Below are 17765 nucleotides of genomic sequence, written 5' to 3'. Positions count from 1 at the left end.
AATACCACATCAAACATATAACCCTACGTATAAACAGCCTATGAAAAGGTACCTGGAAACAAAATGAGAGAAAAAAAATGCGGCTAGGATTGAAAAAGGGATGGTTGCTTCTCCAATGTCCCCTTCATCAACAGTAGGACATATGAGTTGGACGGTCTAGAACGTATGGCCATGCAACCATGGGCCTTAGTACATAAGATAGCATACTGATTAACTCAGTACGCAATTGATAGCCATCGGATCAACACGATCCGAACATTGATGAACGACCGTCCATCACTTGTTCAAAAACGGAACGACCGTGTACCCTATCCAGCACTATTGGCGTAAAAGTAAATCTCGGATAGCAGGTGATACATTCACACGACGTACTTGCGTTTGTGGTGGAGCGGTTTGGGCTGAGGTGTCGCGTCCCTTCACCACACTGTTGCGACCGGCGGAGTTCCTGCCCAAGCACGGCAAGTGAAATATTCAGGATTAAACCTGTCAAGAGGAAGACGATAAGTCAGGCAGAATTGCAAATGCGAAGTTGGAGTGGAGCGGGATTACATGCGAGATGAGGTTTGCAGGAAGACGTGCCTGTGAGGGAGCATTGCGAGAGACGTTTCGCTGTTTGGGTGGATACACCAATATATAGATGGAGATGAGCAGGATTGCATGCTCTCGCGGACCACCCTCCCTTCCGTCCTGTCTTCGAGACTTGAAGCAAATCTTGCCCGGAACGCCGATATTTCCCAGCGAATCCCCGGACTATGTAACGTGAATTCGCCCCTGCTATCTGCACGCCGCCCGTCTATCAATCAAATGCGCGATGGTAATTATTACCCATTTCGCAGTGATTTCACCCGACCCGCCAAAAACAAACACGCCCTAAGAGATTTCTTAGACGATTCGGACCTTCACAACAGATGGGTTTAGTCTCGGTGATTAAGTGGTCTGCAGGGGAGGTGTGGGAGGTGAAGGTAGTGGATTAGATTGTATGGAATCGTTATCCTAGACCTAGCAAATTTACGTGGCAATGTTATCCAATTGACTCAATTAGCGGCTATGGCATCTTCCAGTATTTTCTGCACCAAAGTATTCTGCGCTAGGGACAGATTTGCGAGAGGGTCTTGAAGCTTCAAGTGTTGGACATGGTATATCTTATAAATGTTGTATTAGAAGAAGAAGAATATAAGAGAGTGCGGGAAGGAGGTACCTCTAAGTCTAGGTTGATCTCGGTTCGGAGGGTACTAGGGGTAGAAAGGAAATTTGGGAATCGAAGGATGAAGGGGTCAATGTAGACAAAGAACATTAGCAAAAATAGCCCATGTTTTTATAAATGTCGAGGAGCTAGGAATGTAATCGACCGACGTTAGCACGAAGTTGAGGAAATACAAACAAGGCCACCGGACAAGTTTATGGAGTCCAAATTAGCCGAGTTCCATGACGCTAACAAGGACTAAGATCCAAGAACAAGGCCTATAAGGCCTATAATGCGAGTTCATCATAGCATCAACTAGGACTAAATCAAAATCAGCACAACTACAATAGACGGTGAATCTTTTCTTAGCGGAATCGGAGGACCTCCCGCAGAAGGACCCGCTCCCGGATACATGGCAAACACAAGGGCCCAAAAAGGAAGTGATAATCGGACACGATCCGATCTAAATCAATGGATAACAACATATCCAACATGACATTGGACGGATCGCGGACTAATAAACCATGGGAAATAGCAGAAGCCACAAGACACTTAATGATTTTTCTTCACCAAAATCCCGATTTCTTTCAACTACGGCTGCCCGCTCGACAACAAATCGTCCGAGGCGTGAGACTCGAGTTCCTAGAATAAGACGGAAGACTTATCACCTTTCTTGGCTTCCATCAACAGCCTTGCCAATGTTCCAGCTGAAACAAGGATGGTTGCAGTAGCTACTCAAAGAATGCATAACGAGCAGCAGGCAATCTGTCCCTATCCTGATTCTGATGAAGAGCTTCTTCTTAATTAGCTGATGCAAGAACTTAGTGAATGATTTGCTAGTTAGGCTCTTGCAGGGGAAACAATATCCAGCCTCGAAGGTGCTTAGAATGCCCATAATCCATTTTTCTTGTTGTGTCTGGGAATCCAGATTGCGAAGTCTAAAGTGATGGGTCGTCAATTCAGGTTGTGTAACAGATGGATAAGACCCTGGTGTGGAATGTCCACGACATAGGAAATCAACAAACAATCAAGTCCTGCAGAAGATTAATTAGAGAGCATAACCCGTGGGTTGTGGCCATTCTTAAGCCGATGCTTAGGGATGAGAAGAGAGTGGGAGTGGGCCTACCTCTCGGATATCATAACTCGTGCTCTAACAATGATGCAAGTGGTAAGATTTAGGTCTTCTTCAGAGACAACATCACTTACTCAGTGTCTATGCCAGTTGTGCCAAGAATGTCAGAAGGGAGCTGTGTGATGATTTGGTCGTAACCTCCTACTTAATGCAGGGCTCGTGGGCGGTTTGCGGTGACTTTAATGCAGTAGTTAAAGCCGTCAAAAGAAGAAGCCATAGGGAACCGGACAGGGCAAGTGTGTCAGATTTCTCGATGGCGATAAATTCAGTCGGGCTGTTGGATGCAGACTATAAGGGCAGTTGATTTGGAGTAACAATTAGGTTGGGGCAACCAGAGTTTGGGCACAGTTGGACAGAGTGCTGCTAAACTCCTATTGGGCAACCTATTTCCCCCTCTTCCAGGTTCACCATTTACCGCGGATCTCCTCTGATCATGCCCTGCTTCTTGTTCTTAGTCCACAGCAGGCATATAGTGGTCCGAAACCATTCAAGTTCCAACGGATGTGGATCCAAGATGGCTCCTTCATGCCACTAATCAGATCTACGTGGGCCCAAGTCGACTCTAACCATCCTATTTTGAACGTGTTAGTTAAGCAAAAATCAGTTAAATAGGATTTGAAAGTCTGGAACAAAGACTGTTTTGGGAACATTTTCTCTTAGGTAAAGCTAGCAGAGGAGGCGCTAGAAGCCGTTGAGCTGGAGATTCAGCAAGCTGCTGCTGGCAATGCTGTCCAAGCTGAAGAGCTGCAAAATAGGTTCACTGAGGCAGCCAAAAATCTGCGTAAGATGGAGTTATGTCAGGAGATTTTCTAGAAGCAGAAATCCAGGGTCAGCTGGTTAAATGAGAGCGATAGAAACACCAAATTTGTTCATGCGGCGGCGTCAGTAAGACACGGAAAAGTAGGCATCCATAGCATAGCTAGAGTCGGGTCAGTTCGTGGAAGACCTAGAAGTGATTAAAGATGCAGCAGTGGCCCATTTTGTAAATCAATTTTCAGCTAGCGATTGTGCAGCCGGGCTAGATATCTTAGACGTGCTCCCTTTGCTAGTTTCGATGGAGGATAATCCTATGATTATGGCTCCTCCATCCCTCTTGGAGGTTCAACGTGCAGTCCAGCCTATCCCAATTGATGGAGCTCCTGGGCCAAATGGTTTCTCAGGAGTTTTCTACTCCTGCTGTTGGGAAATAGTTGGTCCCGACCTGCATAAGGTGGCTATCTTTCTTTTCTAAGGTAGGAAGCTTTCCAGGGCCGTTTCTTCCTATTTAATTTGTTTAATTCCTAAATCAGCAACCCCTAAGAGATTCTCAGATTTCCACCTAATCAGTCCATGTAATTGCTTCTACAAGATTTGATCAAAAATCATTGCATCCAGGCTGAGTCAGGTGCTCCCTTCGCTAATCTCGTCAGAACAAGGGGCATTCATTCAGGGTAGATCTACCTCAGAGAACATAGTTATCTCTCAGGAGCTGTTCAGAGAGATTAGGAGCGGAAATCTCATCATCAAACTAGACCTTAAAAAGGCGTATGATAGGGTGAACTGGGGCTACCTCAAGCAAGTTCTCTTCAATTGGGTGTGGAAGGAAGTGGGTGGAGTGGATGAGGGAGTGTGTAAGTTCAACAAGATTCTCGATTATAGTTAATGGGTCTCTGAAAGGCTTCTTTAAAAGCTCGAGGGGTATCAGGTAACAACTTGTGGTAACTCATGTTGGTATGAGTCAATGCACACACGCCAACCTTAGTAGGGGCCTTAAGAGATTGGTGGAGTAGGGCCTTTGCCAACCTTACAAACTGGCCCGCGGATGTCATCAGGTCTCGCATCTCCTGTATGTAGACGACACCCTCCTATTTCTGAATGGAGGCAAGGTCTCCCTACGGAAGATGAAAGATTTCCTTGATGAATACCAAGTGGCCTCAGGCCAAGCCATAAACCTCCGAAAGAGTTCATTTTTTACTTCTAGCAAGCTTCCGGTGTCTAGAGTTAGAGCGATTGAGTCCTTTTTAGGTATTTCAAAGTCGGCAGCCCATCTTATGTACCTTGGTGTTCCGATGGCAGTAGGCAGAGTGAAAGCAAGCAATTTTTAGCCCTTTATAGATAAGATAAAAGGCTGAATTTACAGGTGGCAAGCTAGAGGCCTCTCAGGGCAGGTAGACTAGTTTTGGTGAAACATGTTCTTGGAAGCATCCCAATTCACATCCTTGCAGCCGCCCACCTCCCTGCTCAGGTGATATCTTCGTTGGGAAAATGTTTTGCTGATTTCTTTTGGGGATGGGCTGACGGTAAGAAAAAATGCATTAGCGTAGCTAGAAGGTAGTGGCTCGAACCAAGCTAGAAGGCGGGTTGGGTATTCGGAAGTTGTCGAAAACTGTCCATCCATTTCTAAGCTGGCTCAACCATGTGGGCAGCGTTTATAGCTGCAAAATATAGATTGGACTTGTTGGATCTCTCCAGCGTGAGACCTCACAGCGCTCGGTCACCGATGTGGAAAAAAATCATGAACCTCTTCCCCTTAGTTGATTCTGTGGTCCAATGGAAACTCGGTGCGGGTAAATGCAATCTTTGGAGTGAAAACTGGATGGGCCTCGGACCCCTCAAAAGCCTGCTTTCGGCCCCAATTCCCGCTCATTTACAAAATCTACAGGTCTGCAATTTTCTGGGAACAAACGGACCTCTTCCTCCCTCTATGGTTTTTTGTTATTTGCCTCAGGATGCGATAGATCATATATTTTAGCAGGGGTTCTGTATTTCTGATGGCCCAGAGGTTCCGTTCTGGCCTCTCACCCCGTCTGGTGGTTTCTCGGTCAGCTCGGCTTGGTCAGTAAGTAGAGAATCCAACAAGCGAAAAGGCTGGGCAAATTGGGTTTGGCATGAGAAAATGCCTCCAAGGATCTCGACATTCCTCTGGAAGGTCCTGTATAGAGCTATTCTGGTTGATGTTGCAGTCCAGAATTGGGGCATTCAGCTCGTATCAAGGTGTGCATGTTGCAGGTTTAGCGCAACAGGGGGACCATTGGTTGAGACTGTCCAGCATGGGGTTTCCCCATCTATAAATAAGAGTCCCTAGGGCCATTCTCAGGCATGTTAAGGCTTTCTAAAAGGGTTCCAAGGGTTCCTAAAAGGTTTTAGGGTTTCTAAAGTGTGTAGCAAGGGTGAGATTCGAGGTTGTTCTGTTGTGGGAGCTTTGGAAATCGAGGAATGCAGCCCATTTTGAAGGGAAGGCCACCACTATGGTTGCGATCTTGAGGTGACTTTAATGGTGGACTTTAATCATCTGTGATATCCGGGCAGCAGCCAGAAGACTGGGGTGCCTAATAGCGCTGCTCGGCAGCAGAGGAGTGTGGCTGCTAATATTGTGGATCCTTCTTCGAGCTTAACAGTCAGGGCCAATCCCCTCTAAGTATGCAAAGGTGGTGAAGTAGATCAGGCCGTGCAGTAATTGGGTGAAGGTGAACATTGATGGGTCCTCCAGAATGAACCAGAGATCTCGGGTGGAGGCGATGTTTGCAGAGGAGACAAGGGCCAATTCCTTTTTGCCTTTTCCATGGTTTACATCATTGGTTCCAACTCCTATACGGAGCTTCATGCGATGCATGACGGTCTGCATATCTATCTTTCTAGAGGCTTCAATCAAGTTATAATCGAATCTGACTCATTGCAGGTTGTGAAAGTGCTGAATGAGCGAAGCCAACCGGGTTGGAAGTGAAGCTATTGGTTAAGCCGGATCAATAGTATGAAGTGTAGAGGTCGAATTGAGTTTGCTCACATCTTTAGGGAAGGGAACGCCCTAGCGGACGCCTTGGCCCGCCAAGGTAGCGAGACTCAGATTTCCTCCATTGATCTTTTTGTTGATCTTCCATCCAGGATCTGGGGCCTCCTATTTCTGGACAAGATGGGGCTAGGGGCAATTAGAGAGCGTGAGCGAGTCTTATGAGTTTGCTCGAGGTTAGCGTGGTGGTTTTGTCAGCCTGACTTTTGTTTAGTGATTAGAGATATGATAGGCTTCCCCAGGTCCTTTTTCTCCTGGGGAATCCTGAATTAGAGCTTATGTAATTTCCCTCTCATATCAATGAAACGTATATTTTGAAAAAAAAAACATTCGAGGTTGTTCGAATCGGGTAAGTCCCCTCTCTTTGTAATTTCTATTTTCAAAGTGGAATTATGTCGCTTTGTGCCGTGATTTTTTCCCACAAGGGTTTTCCACGTTAAATTTGTGTTATCTTCACATGAATACCCACAATTCAGTCCACCATATATTCTGTTGCAATGCTCATGCCCAGGAACTTGGGCAAAGAGACCATGTTAAGTGTGTGGTAGGACACTCGACCACAAATAATCTGGAACAGGAACTTCCTTGTTAAGTAGTTCATTATGTTGTTGAATGCAAGCTCCGCTTGAGACAAGACCAAATCCCATTGCTTGATTTGTCACCTGAAATACACCAAAGGAGGTTTTTCAATGTGCGATTTACAATTTCGATCTGCCCATCAGTCTGAGTGGTAGGCACTACTAAACTAAAGTCACGTATTGAACCAATTCCACAAAGTTCGTCAGAAGCTAATGAACTTTGTGTCATGGTTAAAAGTAATGGTCTTGGGAACCTCATGTAGCCACATGACATCTTTAAAGAATAGATTCGACGTGTGATGCATCGAGGGTCTTCTTGCACCATATTTGAGAAACAATTTACCACCACGAACACTAAATTCATCTTTGTGTGGTTCATGGGAGACCTAACACGAAGTCCTTAAATAAGTCCTCCCAAGAGCCGTTAGGCATAGGTAACGGGGTGTAGATGCCCATATTCTGAAACTGCCCATTGGAGGTCCGACAAACATGACAGCGCTGCACTGCTTTACCCATGTCACGTACCAATTGCAACTAGTATTACCGCTCCTCCACAAGAGCCCGCGACTTGTCTCACCTAAGGTGTCCACTAAGGCCACCTCCATGTAGCTTTTGAATAATCTGTTTCCTCTAAGAACTTTGAGGGATGCACAGTCGATTCCCTTTGAAGAGGAAACCATCTTGCATATGTAGGTCATTGGTATGACCTTCTTGACACCTTATCCATGCATCCTTAAAGTCCTCGCATTCGGCATACAGTTCATTGAGACAGTCAAAGTCAACTACCTTATTACTCATTGTAACAAGTAGTGATGCACAATAGTTAAGTGCATCAACTACTTATTTTGTTGCCTTAACTTGTGCTTTAGATCGAACGTGAATTCCTTGTAAAAATGCAACCCATCTAGTATGCACATGGTTCATGTTAGCCTGACTATTAATAAACTCTAAGGCTTAATGGTTAGTGTAGAGAACAAACTCTCTCTGAATCAGATAATGCCACAAATGTTATATCATTTGAACTACTATGTACAGTTTAAGATCATATGTTGATAATTTTTCCGGGCTTCGCTAAGCTTCTCGCTGTAGAAGGATACCGACTTGGCTTCCTTTGATAAGACTCCTCTAATTCTGATATATGAGATGTTACATTCAACCTCAAATAGCTTGTTGTAATTGGAAAGAACAAAGACTGGTGTTATGGACAGTCGATGTTTGATTTTAGCAAATTTCTTGTCAACCTCATCGGTCCACTGAAACGGCACTTTTTCATGCAATTTGTAATGGGTGTGACTCTAGTGTTGAAATTCTGCACGAATCGATGATAGAATGTCACCAACCCATGGAAACTCCTCACATTTGATCGACACAATTCATCTGATGGTTACATCATTTGATATTCGAAGTTTGTCTGTGAAAATCATAACAAATCCTAAGAATAACAAGCTTTTCGTTAAAAAACAACACTTGTTCAAGTTAATGTACAACTTATTAACTGCCAAGACTTGTAGCACCTACCTAAGATGTTCAATGTGCTTCATCTCACCATGGCTATATATCAGAATATCATCAAAATATACTACCATAAATCGGCCAATGAACAAATTCAACACTTGATTCATCAGATGCATAAAAGTTCTTGTTACCTTCGATAGACCGAAGGACATCACCAGCCACTCATACAACCCTTCATTGATCTTTGATGTCGTTTTCCACTCTTCACCAGGATGGACATGAATTTGATGGTACTTCTTCTTTAAATCTAATTTAGAGAACATCTTGACACCATCTAGCATATCAAGCATGTCGTTCGATCGCGGTATCGGGAACTGATATTCAATGGTAATCTTGTTAATTGACCGGCTGTCGACATACATGCGCTAGCTCTCACCTTTTTTAGCGTTAATAAAGCTGACACGACGCATGGGCTCATGCTCTCTCTCAAAAGACCCTTATAGATCAATTCGTACACCTAGCCATGAAGTAACTCACACTCTTTTAGACTCATTCGATAGTAAGGGTAGTTGGGCAAGGTAGCCCCAGGGACGAGGTCTATATAATGTTGGATGTCCCGTATGAGGGGTTATCCATCGGGTAACTCTTCGAGCCATATTTCTTTGAATTCATTTAACAATGACCTTAAATTTGGAGGAATATCTTAGGACTCCAATTCCTCACCCTTTACCATAACGACGTTCACCTTACTAGTTTTCTTTGATTCCTTCACGAAATTCTGAATGGTCAGGAGGGAGCTTCGGAGCTCCCCTCTACTTTAGAAGCTTCGGGATAGTTCTCTGGTGTCATAGTGGCAAGGATCGTCCTGTGATCGTCCTTAACAAAGACATATACATTGTCTCGTCCTCAGTGAGTCATATCATGGTCCAATTATCATGGTTAACTGAGCAACATATATAAAATGCTTCGATGTCGACCATGTCATAAAGTACTTGATTCTTATAATTCCTACCAATTGAAAATGAGACAGTATATTATTCAGTTACCTTAGTCTTGTTTACCTTTTTTATCCAAACAATCAAGTTAGGAGAATAATGTTTTGTCGTAGGTAGCCGCAACTTGTCCACCATTACCTTCGAGACGATGTTCTCGCTACTGTCACTGTTTATGATTATATCATAGACCTTACCGTTGATGGTACACTGAGTGTGGAATATATTTTGCCACTTCGAGTGCACCTCCTTCCTTGGAGTATATAATAACCACCTCACGACCAAGGATTCGTCATGATCCTCGGCCAACTATTCTTCATCACCAGCTCCTTTCTCAATGCCTTGTTCATTCTCATCAAATCCAGGGCTTACTTATGCTGCCTCACCTTTAACACCCCCTTCGTTAATGGCCAAGTGGGCTATGGAGCGTTGAGAGAAGGTGTTTGATAAGTGGCCCAGTTGGCCATATTGGAAATAATGATCCGACCTTGGTCGACCATAAGGATTTGAAATCCTACTCCCCATTGTTGTGGGCGCTCCACATTGAGCCCTATATGGACCGCTCCCCGTGTCATGGTTTGTGGTTGTAGGAGGTTAAGGACGCCCTCTTACTGGTTCCTTTCCTTTGGATAGCACCGAATCCTACATGGGGCTCGTCATGGGGGCCCAAGTCGAAGGATGAGGTCAAGTAGAGACTCTTGGAAGCTGTGTTTCCTCCCTACTGGCCAATTGAACCTCTTTATCCATGGTCCTGACCGGATGCATCTGAACTCGGTCCTGAATTGCCGGTCGTAATTGCGTATGAACCATGTTACCTTATGCAATTTGGTCTCCAACAAATCATTTCACGTTGCCAACCACTAGAATTCTTTAATGTAATCTATGATGGTCCGATTCCCCTATTGGTAATTTTGGTATTGCGGAACAATACCTGCTCATAATCACTAGGAAAGAATCATGATCAAAGAATGCATCTCATCAACGACCATGATCGGATGGGCGCCTTATTCTATAGGGAACATGAAAGCTATAATTCCTCTCACCATACAGAAGTACTGGATTTCCATTTGAATACAACCAACTTCACATGTTCCAGTACGTTCATGTAGTCAAAATACTACTCTAATTCGACTAACCAATCAAGAAAGTCTTTTTTACGTAATAAGCCATTAAAACTATGGAGTTTAGCCTTACCTCAATAATCTCTTAAAGCACGATCTAGTCAATCGTCGGGCAACGACGCTACCGACGTCCTCATCGCTAGAGCTCAACTCATTTAGGGTAGCCCCACGATTCACCTTCAGGGCCTCTAAAAGCACTTTACAAAAATTGGGATTGTGTCGTACAACGAGCATAAGTGGCTGAGCATCACTTTGGGTTGAGGGCGGAATTAGCGTATTCGTAATACGGTCGAGGGTTAACTGTAACCCATGCATAATTAATTAACTCTCTTAATGGAAAGTTTCCATTCTTCCTAATAGATAATGAATCCCTATATCATCGTCCATAAGATTTTGGTCCATGCGTCATTAGTTACCATCAGCCCAAGGGGAATCCTCGCTCTGATACTAATTGACGCATGGAAGGACATGATGAGGTCGATCACCGTCTTCCTTAGGAAAAAATGACTTTGAATCCACGGAGTTCTCTAGACTCCTCACGAACTCCTCAGATCCATGAGGGATAAAAGCAAAAATAATTCTTAATAAATTTGAAATAACTTGATTAATGAAAAAATGGAATTACAACTATTTAAATAATGAAGCTTAAACCTATGACGGAGTTTTAGACTTAGACTCCAAATCAAACACCTTAAAAACGTGACTTTTATAAGCTCTTTTCATATTGGGCATGACTCCTTGACGCGAGGATGAACGTGATGAGGATAACTACTCCGAATCCATGGAGCTCTCCGGGAGAGAGACTTCTCGAATCCACGAGGAAAGAAAGCAGAAAATAGAAATAAATTTTAAGAAATTCGAAATTGATTAATTAATGACTAAAAACAAGTTCACAACCCTTTAAATAGGGGTACCAAGCAATGGGAAAGAAATCAAAATCAAACTACAACTAAAACTCCTAGAATCCGTGACTTATTATAAATAGTAAACTTACTATTTATAGATGGTCGTGATGTCTACTAGTGCGCAAGGTTTTCGGCCAAAAATAGTAAGCGTCATATTTGGATTCACCAAACCGTTCTCCTAATTATTCTAAAGCTCTTTTCATGTTGGGCGCAACTCCTAAAGCCCGATGGATGAAGAGTTATAATCAAACTAAAACTTACTATTTATAGTAAAAGCGAAATTAAAATAGGGAAACGACCGTCGATCCAGGGATTTTTCGCAATTAGGCTACGCAACCTGGCATAGCGGGGTTGTTTGGCTAAAATAGCTCGTTCTACCCCAAAATCATATATTTTACGTTAGGTAACTCGTTCGGATTGCGAGATACGCCCGATCTAAAGTCCAACGGTCCGGATCACTTTTGTTGTCGACCGGGCCTTTTTGATCCATCTTGGCCATGAAAGTGTACGTGACCCGCTCTACATCACTCCTACAAGTCAAAGGATCAAAAGTGATATTGAAACTAAAACTTACTATTTATAGTAAAAGGAAATTAAATGGGACTTTTAACTGTCATGGAATGTTGCAAATCCGGCATGTGCAATCTGGCATAGTGGGGTTGGTTGGCTTAAGTAGGTTTTTCTACCCAAAATTATATAATCGGTAAAAATTGAAATTTTGATTTTTAATAGCCCAGATCATTTTCACCTTCGATCGGGCCTTTTCTTTGGTCTATCTTTGCCGTGAAAGTGTCTGTGATCCGCGCTACATCTGGTTAGTATCATCTCTAAAGTGTTGACTATAACGTGACACCTTAATCAGCATAGTATCTGGAACATGGACGGTTCAGATTACCAGACCATCCAGGAAATGGGGTCCCTCTGTGTGGGGTACACATGCTGGATCCTGAGTCGCGACAGTACACATGTTGGGGGTTGCGTTCCAACCTTCCTATATAAATGAATATAGGAAGGTTAACGCAACGCCCCAACAGATGCTACTGCCATTTTTCGGATTTTCTCTTTTTATTTACCCCTCCCATGACAAGTATAATGGAGCTTGAAATTCATTGTCCAAGGGCATTTTGGTCATTCCTCCTCCTTCCCTTCCTTCTCCCATGCATGGAGTGCATAGGAATCGGTTTCCCCACCTTAGGAAACGAGACGGATCGGCTTGCCTTGATCGCATTCAAGGATCCGATATCCAACGATCCTTCCCGCTTCTTCAGCTCATGGAACGATTCTGTCCATTTCTGCAACTGGGAAGGAATCACATGCGGTCGCCGGCATCCTCAAAGAGTCATTGCCTTGAATCTTGTATACCACGGATTGGTGGGACCCATCTCACCTCAGATAGCAAACCTAACCTTCCTCAGGAGTATCAATCTCTCAGGCAATAGCTTCCATGGCAAAATCCCACGTGAAATCGGCCAGCTCTTCCGGCTTCGGGATCTTGATCTTAGTTATAATGGGCTGCAAGGAGGAATTCCTGATGAACTGTTTCACCTCTCGAAAATCACATCCATCCATTTATATGAAAACAACCTCATAGGGAGAATTCCAGTCTTTCTTAGCTCTTTGTCAAAGCTTGCATCATTAGATCTTGGTAGTAACAATCTCATCGGCAACATCCCACCATCACTTGGTAATCTCTCGTCTCTTGTTTTTCTCTATCTAGATCATAACAGTTTCGAAGGAAGCATTCCAGATGAGCTTGGACGGCTTGTGAAGTTAGAATTTCTTCTCATCTCTGTAAATAAACTGTCTGGTCTGATTCCACCATCACTTTACAACCTCTCATCCATCGTTAATCTTGCTGTGGGAGGTAACCAACTTCACGGAAACCTTCCATCCAATCTAGGTCTCACACTTCCTAGTCTCAAAGGTCTTTTACTTGCAAAAAATGAATTTAGTGGACCTATACCAGCTTCATTATCAAATGCTTCAGGACTTGTTCTGGTTGATATTCCTTATAATAGTTTCAGTGGACCTGTGCCTGAGAATTTGGGGAGACTAAAGGATCTTAGTATCCTAAATTTACCGGGCAATAACGTTGGAGGTGGAGAAGGAGACAATGACTTGAGTTTTCTCACTTCTTTAACGAATTGTACCCATTTGAAAATTTTAAATATATTTTCCAATCAACTAAGAGGAACATTGCCTGACGCTATCGTCAATCTCTCTACCCACCTAACAGAACTAATGTTGGGAGGAAACCCAATATCTGGAAGAATCCCCACAGATATTAGCAATCTTGTTGAAATGAATATGCTAGATATATCTGAGACTTCTCTCATGGGTACCATTCCTATTGGTGTTGGAAAGCTTCAAAATTTGGAGGGATTGTATTTGTCCAGAAACAAACTCTCAGGACAAATCCCATCCTCCATTGGCAACATCACTGGATTGGCTATGCTCGCTTTAAATGAAAATCGTTTGCAGGGACGTATCCCTTCGAGTCTTGGAAACTGTCGTCTTGAAGTACTAGATCTCAGTGTAAACAAGCTGAATGGTAGCATACCCAAAGATGTTTTAAGTATTACTTCTCTGGTTAAACTTTATGTAGGTGAGAATTCTTTGATTGGATCTCTGCCGACAGAAGTTGGTCAGTTAAAACAATTTCAAGTTTTTGATGTTGCTCACAATAAATTGACTGGGGAAATTCCAAGCACGCTAGGCGACTGTCGGAGCATTGAAGTCCTTAATTTAAGCTATAACTTATTTCAAGGAGCCATTCCTCCATCTCTGAGCAACTTGAAAAGTATTCTACTGCTAAATCTTTCTCACAATAACTTGTCTGGGCATATTCCACAAGTTCTGGAGAAATTCTCATTTTTGCAGTATTTGGATTTGTCTTCCAATGATCTTGAGGGTGAAGTCCCAACTAAAGGGGTTTTCAAAAACTTGAGCGCATTTTTGGTCCTCGGAAACAACAAGCTTTGTGGAGGTATCCCACAATTACGGCTACCAGTGTGCCCAAAGAAAGCTCCTAAGAGACATGGAAGGTCGATTTCACGAAGAGTGATATTCTCAGCGGTCGGTGCAGTTTTGGGATTGATTCTTTTATCATTTCTCTTTGCCACTCTTTATCGGGCTAGAAGAAAGGCCAAGAAGAATCCTTTGCCTGCGTCTCTCTTGGAGGGCCAGTTCTTAAATATTTCCTATGCAGATCTCTTTAAAGCGACTGGTGGGTTCTCTTCAGATAGTTTGATTGGTGCTGGAAGTTATGGTTCTGTATACAAAGGAATTCTAGAGCGTCATAAAACACTTGTTGCAGTGAAAGTTGTCAATCTTCAACAACGAGGAGCTTCAAGGAGTTTCCTTGCCGAATGTGAAGCCTTGAGAAATATCCGGCATCGGAATCTAGTTAAAATCATTACTGCTTGCTCAAGCATTGATTTTAAGGGCAATGATTTCAAAGCTCTAGTGTTTGAGTACATGACTAATGGGAGTCTAGAGAAGTGGTTGCATCCAAATGTATACGAGCAGCACGAGTCAAGGAGCTTGAATTTTATTCAGAGGCTAGATATAGCCATTGATGTCGCCTCTGCATTGGAGTATCTTCATCACCATTGCGGCACACCAGTTGTTCATCGTGATCTAAAACCAAGCAATGTTCTATTGGACGATGACATGTGTGCCCACGTTGGTGATTTTGGATTAGCAAGGTTCCTTCCTAACGCTGCAAGTAATACCTCTCATGATCAAACCAACTCGACCGGTATCAAGGGATCTGTAGGCTATATTCCTCCAGGTAACAGTTTCATATTTTTTCTTTCTTCTTGTATAATCTATTTTTAAATGTTTGCAGAAGTTCTTAAATATGAAGCTTGAATTGTAACTTCTTTTTATTGCCTCTGTTGTTGCTAGTGTTGTTACAGTTGCTACCATAAGATAAGAATACACAATAAGAAACGATCCGGTGCTCCCACAGCACCGCTAGGTTGAGTGCACATTTCACTGTATGAGATGTAAAAATTCATAAAAATCATACGATTGGATGTGTCTAAATGCCTGATCAATAGGCTATCAAATGGACTGTCAAGATCATTTATGTAAAAATAATAACAATAAAAAAATTTGGACACCAATCAAACTGTCCAAAATCACACATGGTACATGGTACTAAGGAATGGCTTTTATCAAGCAATTAATCCTTACCATCCCATCCATGTATTCCAAAAATGAATGGCTTAAAAAACGAGGTCATCATATAGAATAGTGAATCATCCGATTGTTGTGATTGCCCATGAAAAAGGTAGAAGATCTAATGGACAGTCTAGATCAATCTATTGAACTATTCAAGTGTCTCAATGCAATTAGGACTACTATTGCTCAGAGAGCACTGGATCGTTTCCCATAAATATACCACTATTGGCCTGTTTGTTGGCCACTGAAAAATGAATTTATCTCATTTTGGATATTATTAATTATATATTAATGGAGATTATACAAATTGTCGGCAACTAAGATTATTAATCCCTACCAAAATAATTGATCTCTAATGCATATAGTTACGATTAACTAAATTGAGATGAACTCATTTTTCGGTGGCAATCAAACACACCCTAAAAATCTTGAAATAAATCATATTGTACTTCAATTACCGTTGCAATGATAACTCAAAGAAACTCTCAGTAAAAATGAAGGATTGTAGAATGGAAGATTCTTTCAGTAATTTTTTCAGTTTTAATTAAGATAAATTTCAACTAAAAATGCATCCAATAGTTGAGAATGCAAGGTCAATGAATGAGCAATTAGTACTGATTGTTTTAGTAGGACTCATTTGTTAGTTATACCTTGATAACCAAAAGTTTAAAATTAATATGATAACTGTTTCCTATTCTTGTAATGATTTTCAATTCTTTTTTGTCAAAAAATAATCCTTATTTTTATTTAATTGTTGAAATGAAATCTCGATAATTTGAGATGTGTAAATGACAGAGTATGGAATGGGTGAAAAGGCATCTACACATGGAGATATCTACAGTTATGGTATCCTTCTTTTAGAGATGTTCACAGGAAAAAGACCAACTGATGACATGTTTAAAGATGGTCTAAGCCTTGATCGATTTGTTAAGATGGCTTTACCAGATCGAGTGATGGAGATTGTAGACCCACGACTGCTCTTGGAAGAAGTTCAAGATTTGAACAATAGCAAACAACGTCGCATTGCAAGAATTAAAATGCAAGAGTGCTTGGCTTCTGTGACCAAAATTGGCATTGCATGTTCTGTAGAATCTCCAAATGAGCGGATGCGAATGAGAGATATTGCTGCAGAAATGCGTGCAATCAAGGACTTATTTCTTGGGGTTGGGATTCACTAAGATCAGCAAAATGGGGCAGAATTGTTAAGCCAAGGTTCATCTTATCTTAGTTATTATTAACAAGTTGTGTTTAGACATGGAATATTGAAAGATACATAGGTGTGGGTAAGATGCTCATCCCTGCGCTGAGGGTTTGTATGCATCCAGATGTCCCGGCAGTTCCCCATTGCCCTTTGGACAAGGTAACATGTTGTTGGGTTGTGTTTAATCAGTTCTTTTCTGTGTTTTGGTATTCTTTTAGCTTTGGTTGTGTTTGCTTTGCTTAGTGGTTGTGTAGTGGAGGGATTAGCCCGTCTGGCACTCCTTTGGAGATGTAAATGGTTTTTGTTTCCAGATCAATAAAATTTCAGGTAGTGTGCTCCCAAAAATATAAAATTACTTGGTGTGGAAAGTTGGATAATGAGTTTTATTTAGTTCTTCAGCATTGTATTATTTCCCTTGGAAAAGGATTGTAATGTAAGATTATGTTTTTGTAAGAAACGATTCTCTTACCAAAAAATAGTTAAAACGAACTAAAATGATCATTACTAGTCATTTGATACTCTTCTTAGGGGGTGCTCTAAAGCTTCTATTTACAGATTAATGCAGTGTAATGATAATATGGTTGTTTTTGGGATTGTTGGCGCCTTGTGTCTTTGCAACTGTAAAGATTTGGGCTTCCTGGTTTAGCAAGCAATGGTCTACATCGGATGTAAATAGGCTTAAAGGGTGAACGTTCAGGATCTTCCAATATGGGAATTTTTTTTTGGGCTCTCCCATGACTGGGACCCATCAGATAGGATCAACAGCCTACATCACCAGACCATTGGGCCCAAATGCAATGGACCATGCATAGGAGCCGATAATTCTTGAGGGGAAAGTTAAAAAAAAAGGAAACCTGCGGGTCTTGAGCTATGGAATTGGGCTGAGTCTACCATCCTATTACTCAGCTCGTTTAATTTCTTACTAGGCCTTGAATTGAAAATTTTACAATATTTATAACTAGTTGGCAAGATCTGGACCATTTATGATGTAAAATGTGTCACAGATACATTCCTAGCATGGTTGGACCAAAAGAAGGTAGACAATGAATGCGGATTGTCCATATGCGAGTTGTCTGTTGTAACTTCTTTGTGAGTGTTCATGTGCGAGCCATCAATCGGTTGGATCAGATCATCTGCTCAATGTTTAGTTTTGATCCATGGAGCCTCAAGTAAACACCCACCTGATTTTGGGCCTATAACACGTGTGCAAAGATGCGCATGTGCGCACATGCATAGGTGAGCAT

At 42.2% G+C, this 17765-nt stretch overlaps 1 protein-coding gene across 1 annotated transcript; it reads left to right on the top strand.

The window, feature by feature from the left end:
* Positions 1-12154: 12154 nt before the first annotated feature.
* On the top strand, positions 12155-16934 carry LOC131243449 (putative receptor-like protein kinase At3g47110). The gene is made up of 2 exons (XM_058242821.1): positions 12155-14925; positions 16116-16934. Exons 1-2 carry the CDS (start codon positions 12213-12215, stop codon positions 16496-16498), a joined length of 3096 nt encoding a protein of 1031 aa, XP_058098804.1. The 5' UTR covers positions 12155-12212; the 3' UTR covers positions 16499-16934.
* Positions 16935-17765: the final 831 nt, after the last annotated feature.

The sequence above is a fragment of the Magnolia sinica genome, chromosome 4, assembly GCF_029962835.1.
Source record: "Magnolia sinica isolate HGM2019 chromosome 4, MsV1, whole genome shotgun sequence".
In the NCBI taxonomy this organism is placed as follows: Eukaryota; Viridiplantae; Streptophyta; class Magnoliopsida; order Magnoliales; family Magnoliaceae; genus Magnolia; species Magnolia sinica.
Note: the sequence above shows the minus strand (reverse complement) of the source record. Positions and strands in the feature narration are given on the sequence as shown.

What these genes read in the sequence shown, in the direction of transcription:
- LOC131243449 (XM_058242821.1), top strand. Translation starts at nt 12,213, where the DNA reads ATGACAAGTATAATGGAGCTTGAAATTCATTGTCCAAGGGCATTTTGG. An exon ending in TGTAGGCTATATTCCTCCAG is followed by an intron (nt 14,926 to 16,115) that starts GTAACAGTTTCA and finishes TGTAAATGACAG; the next exon opens with AGTATGGAATGGGTGAAAAG.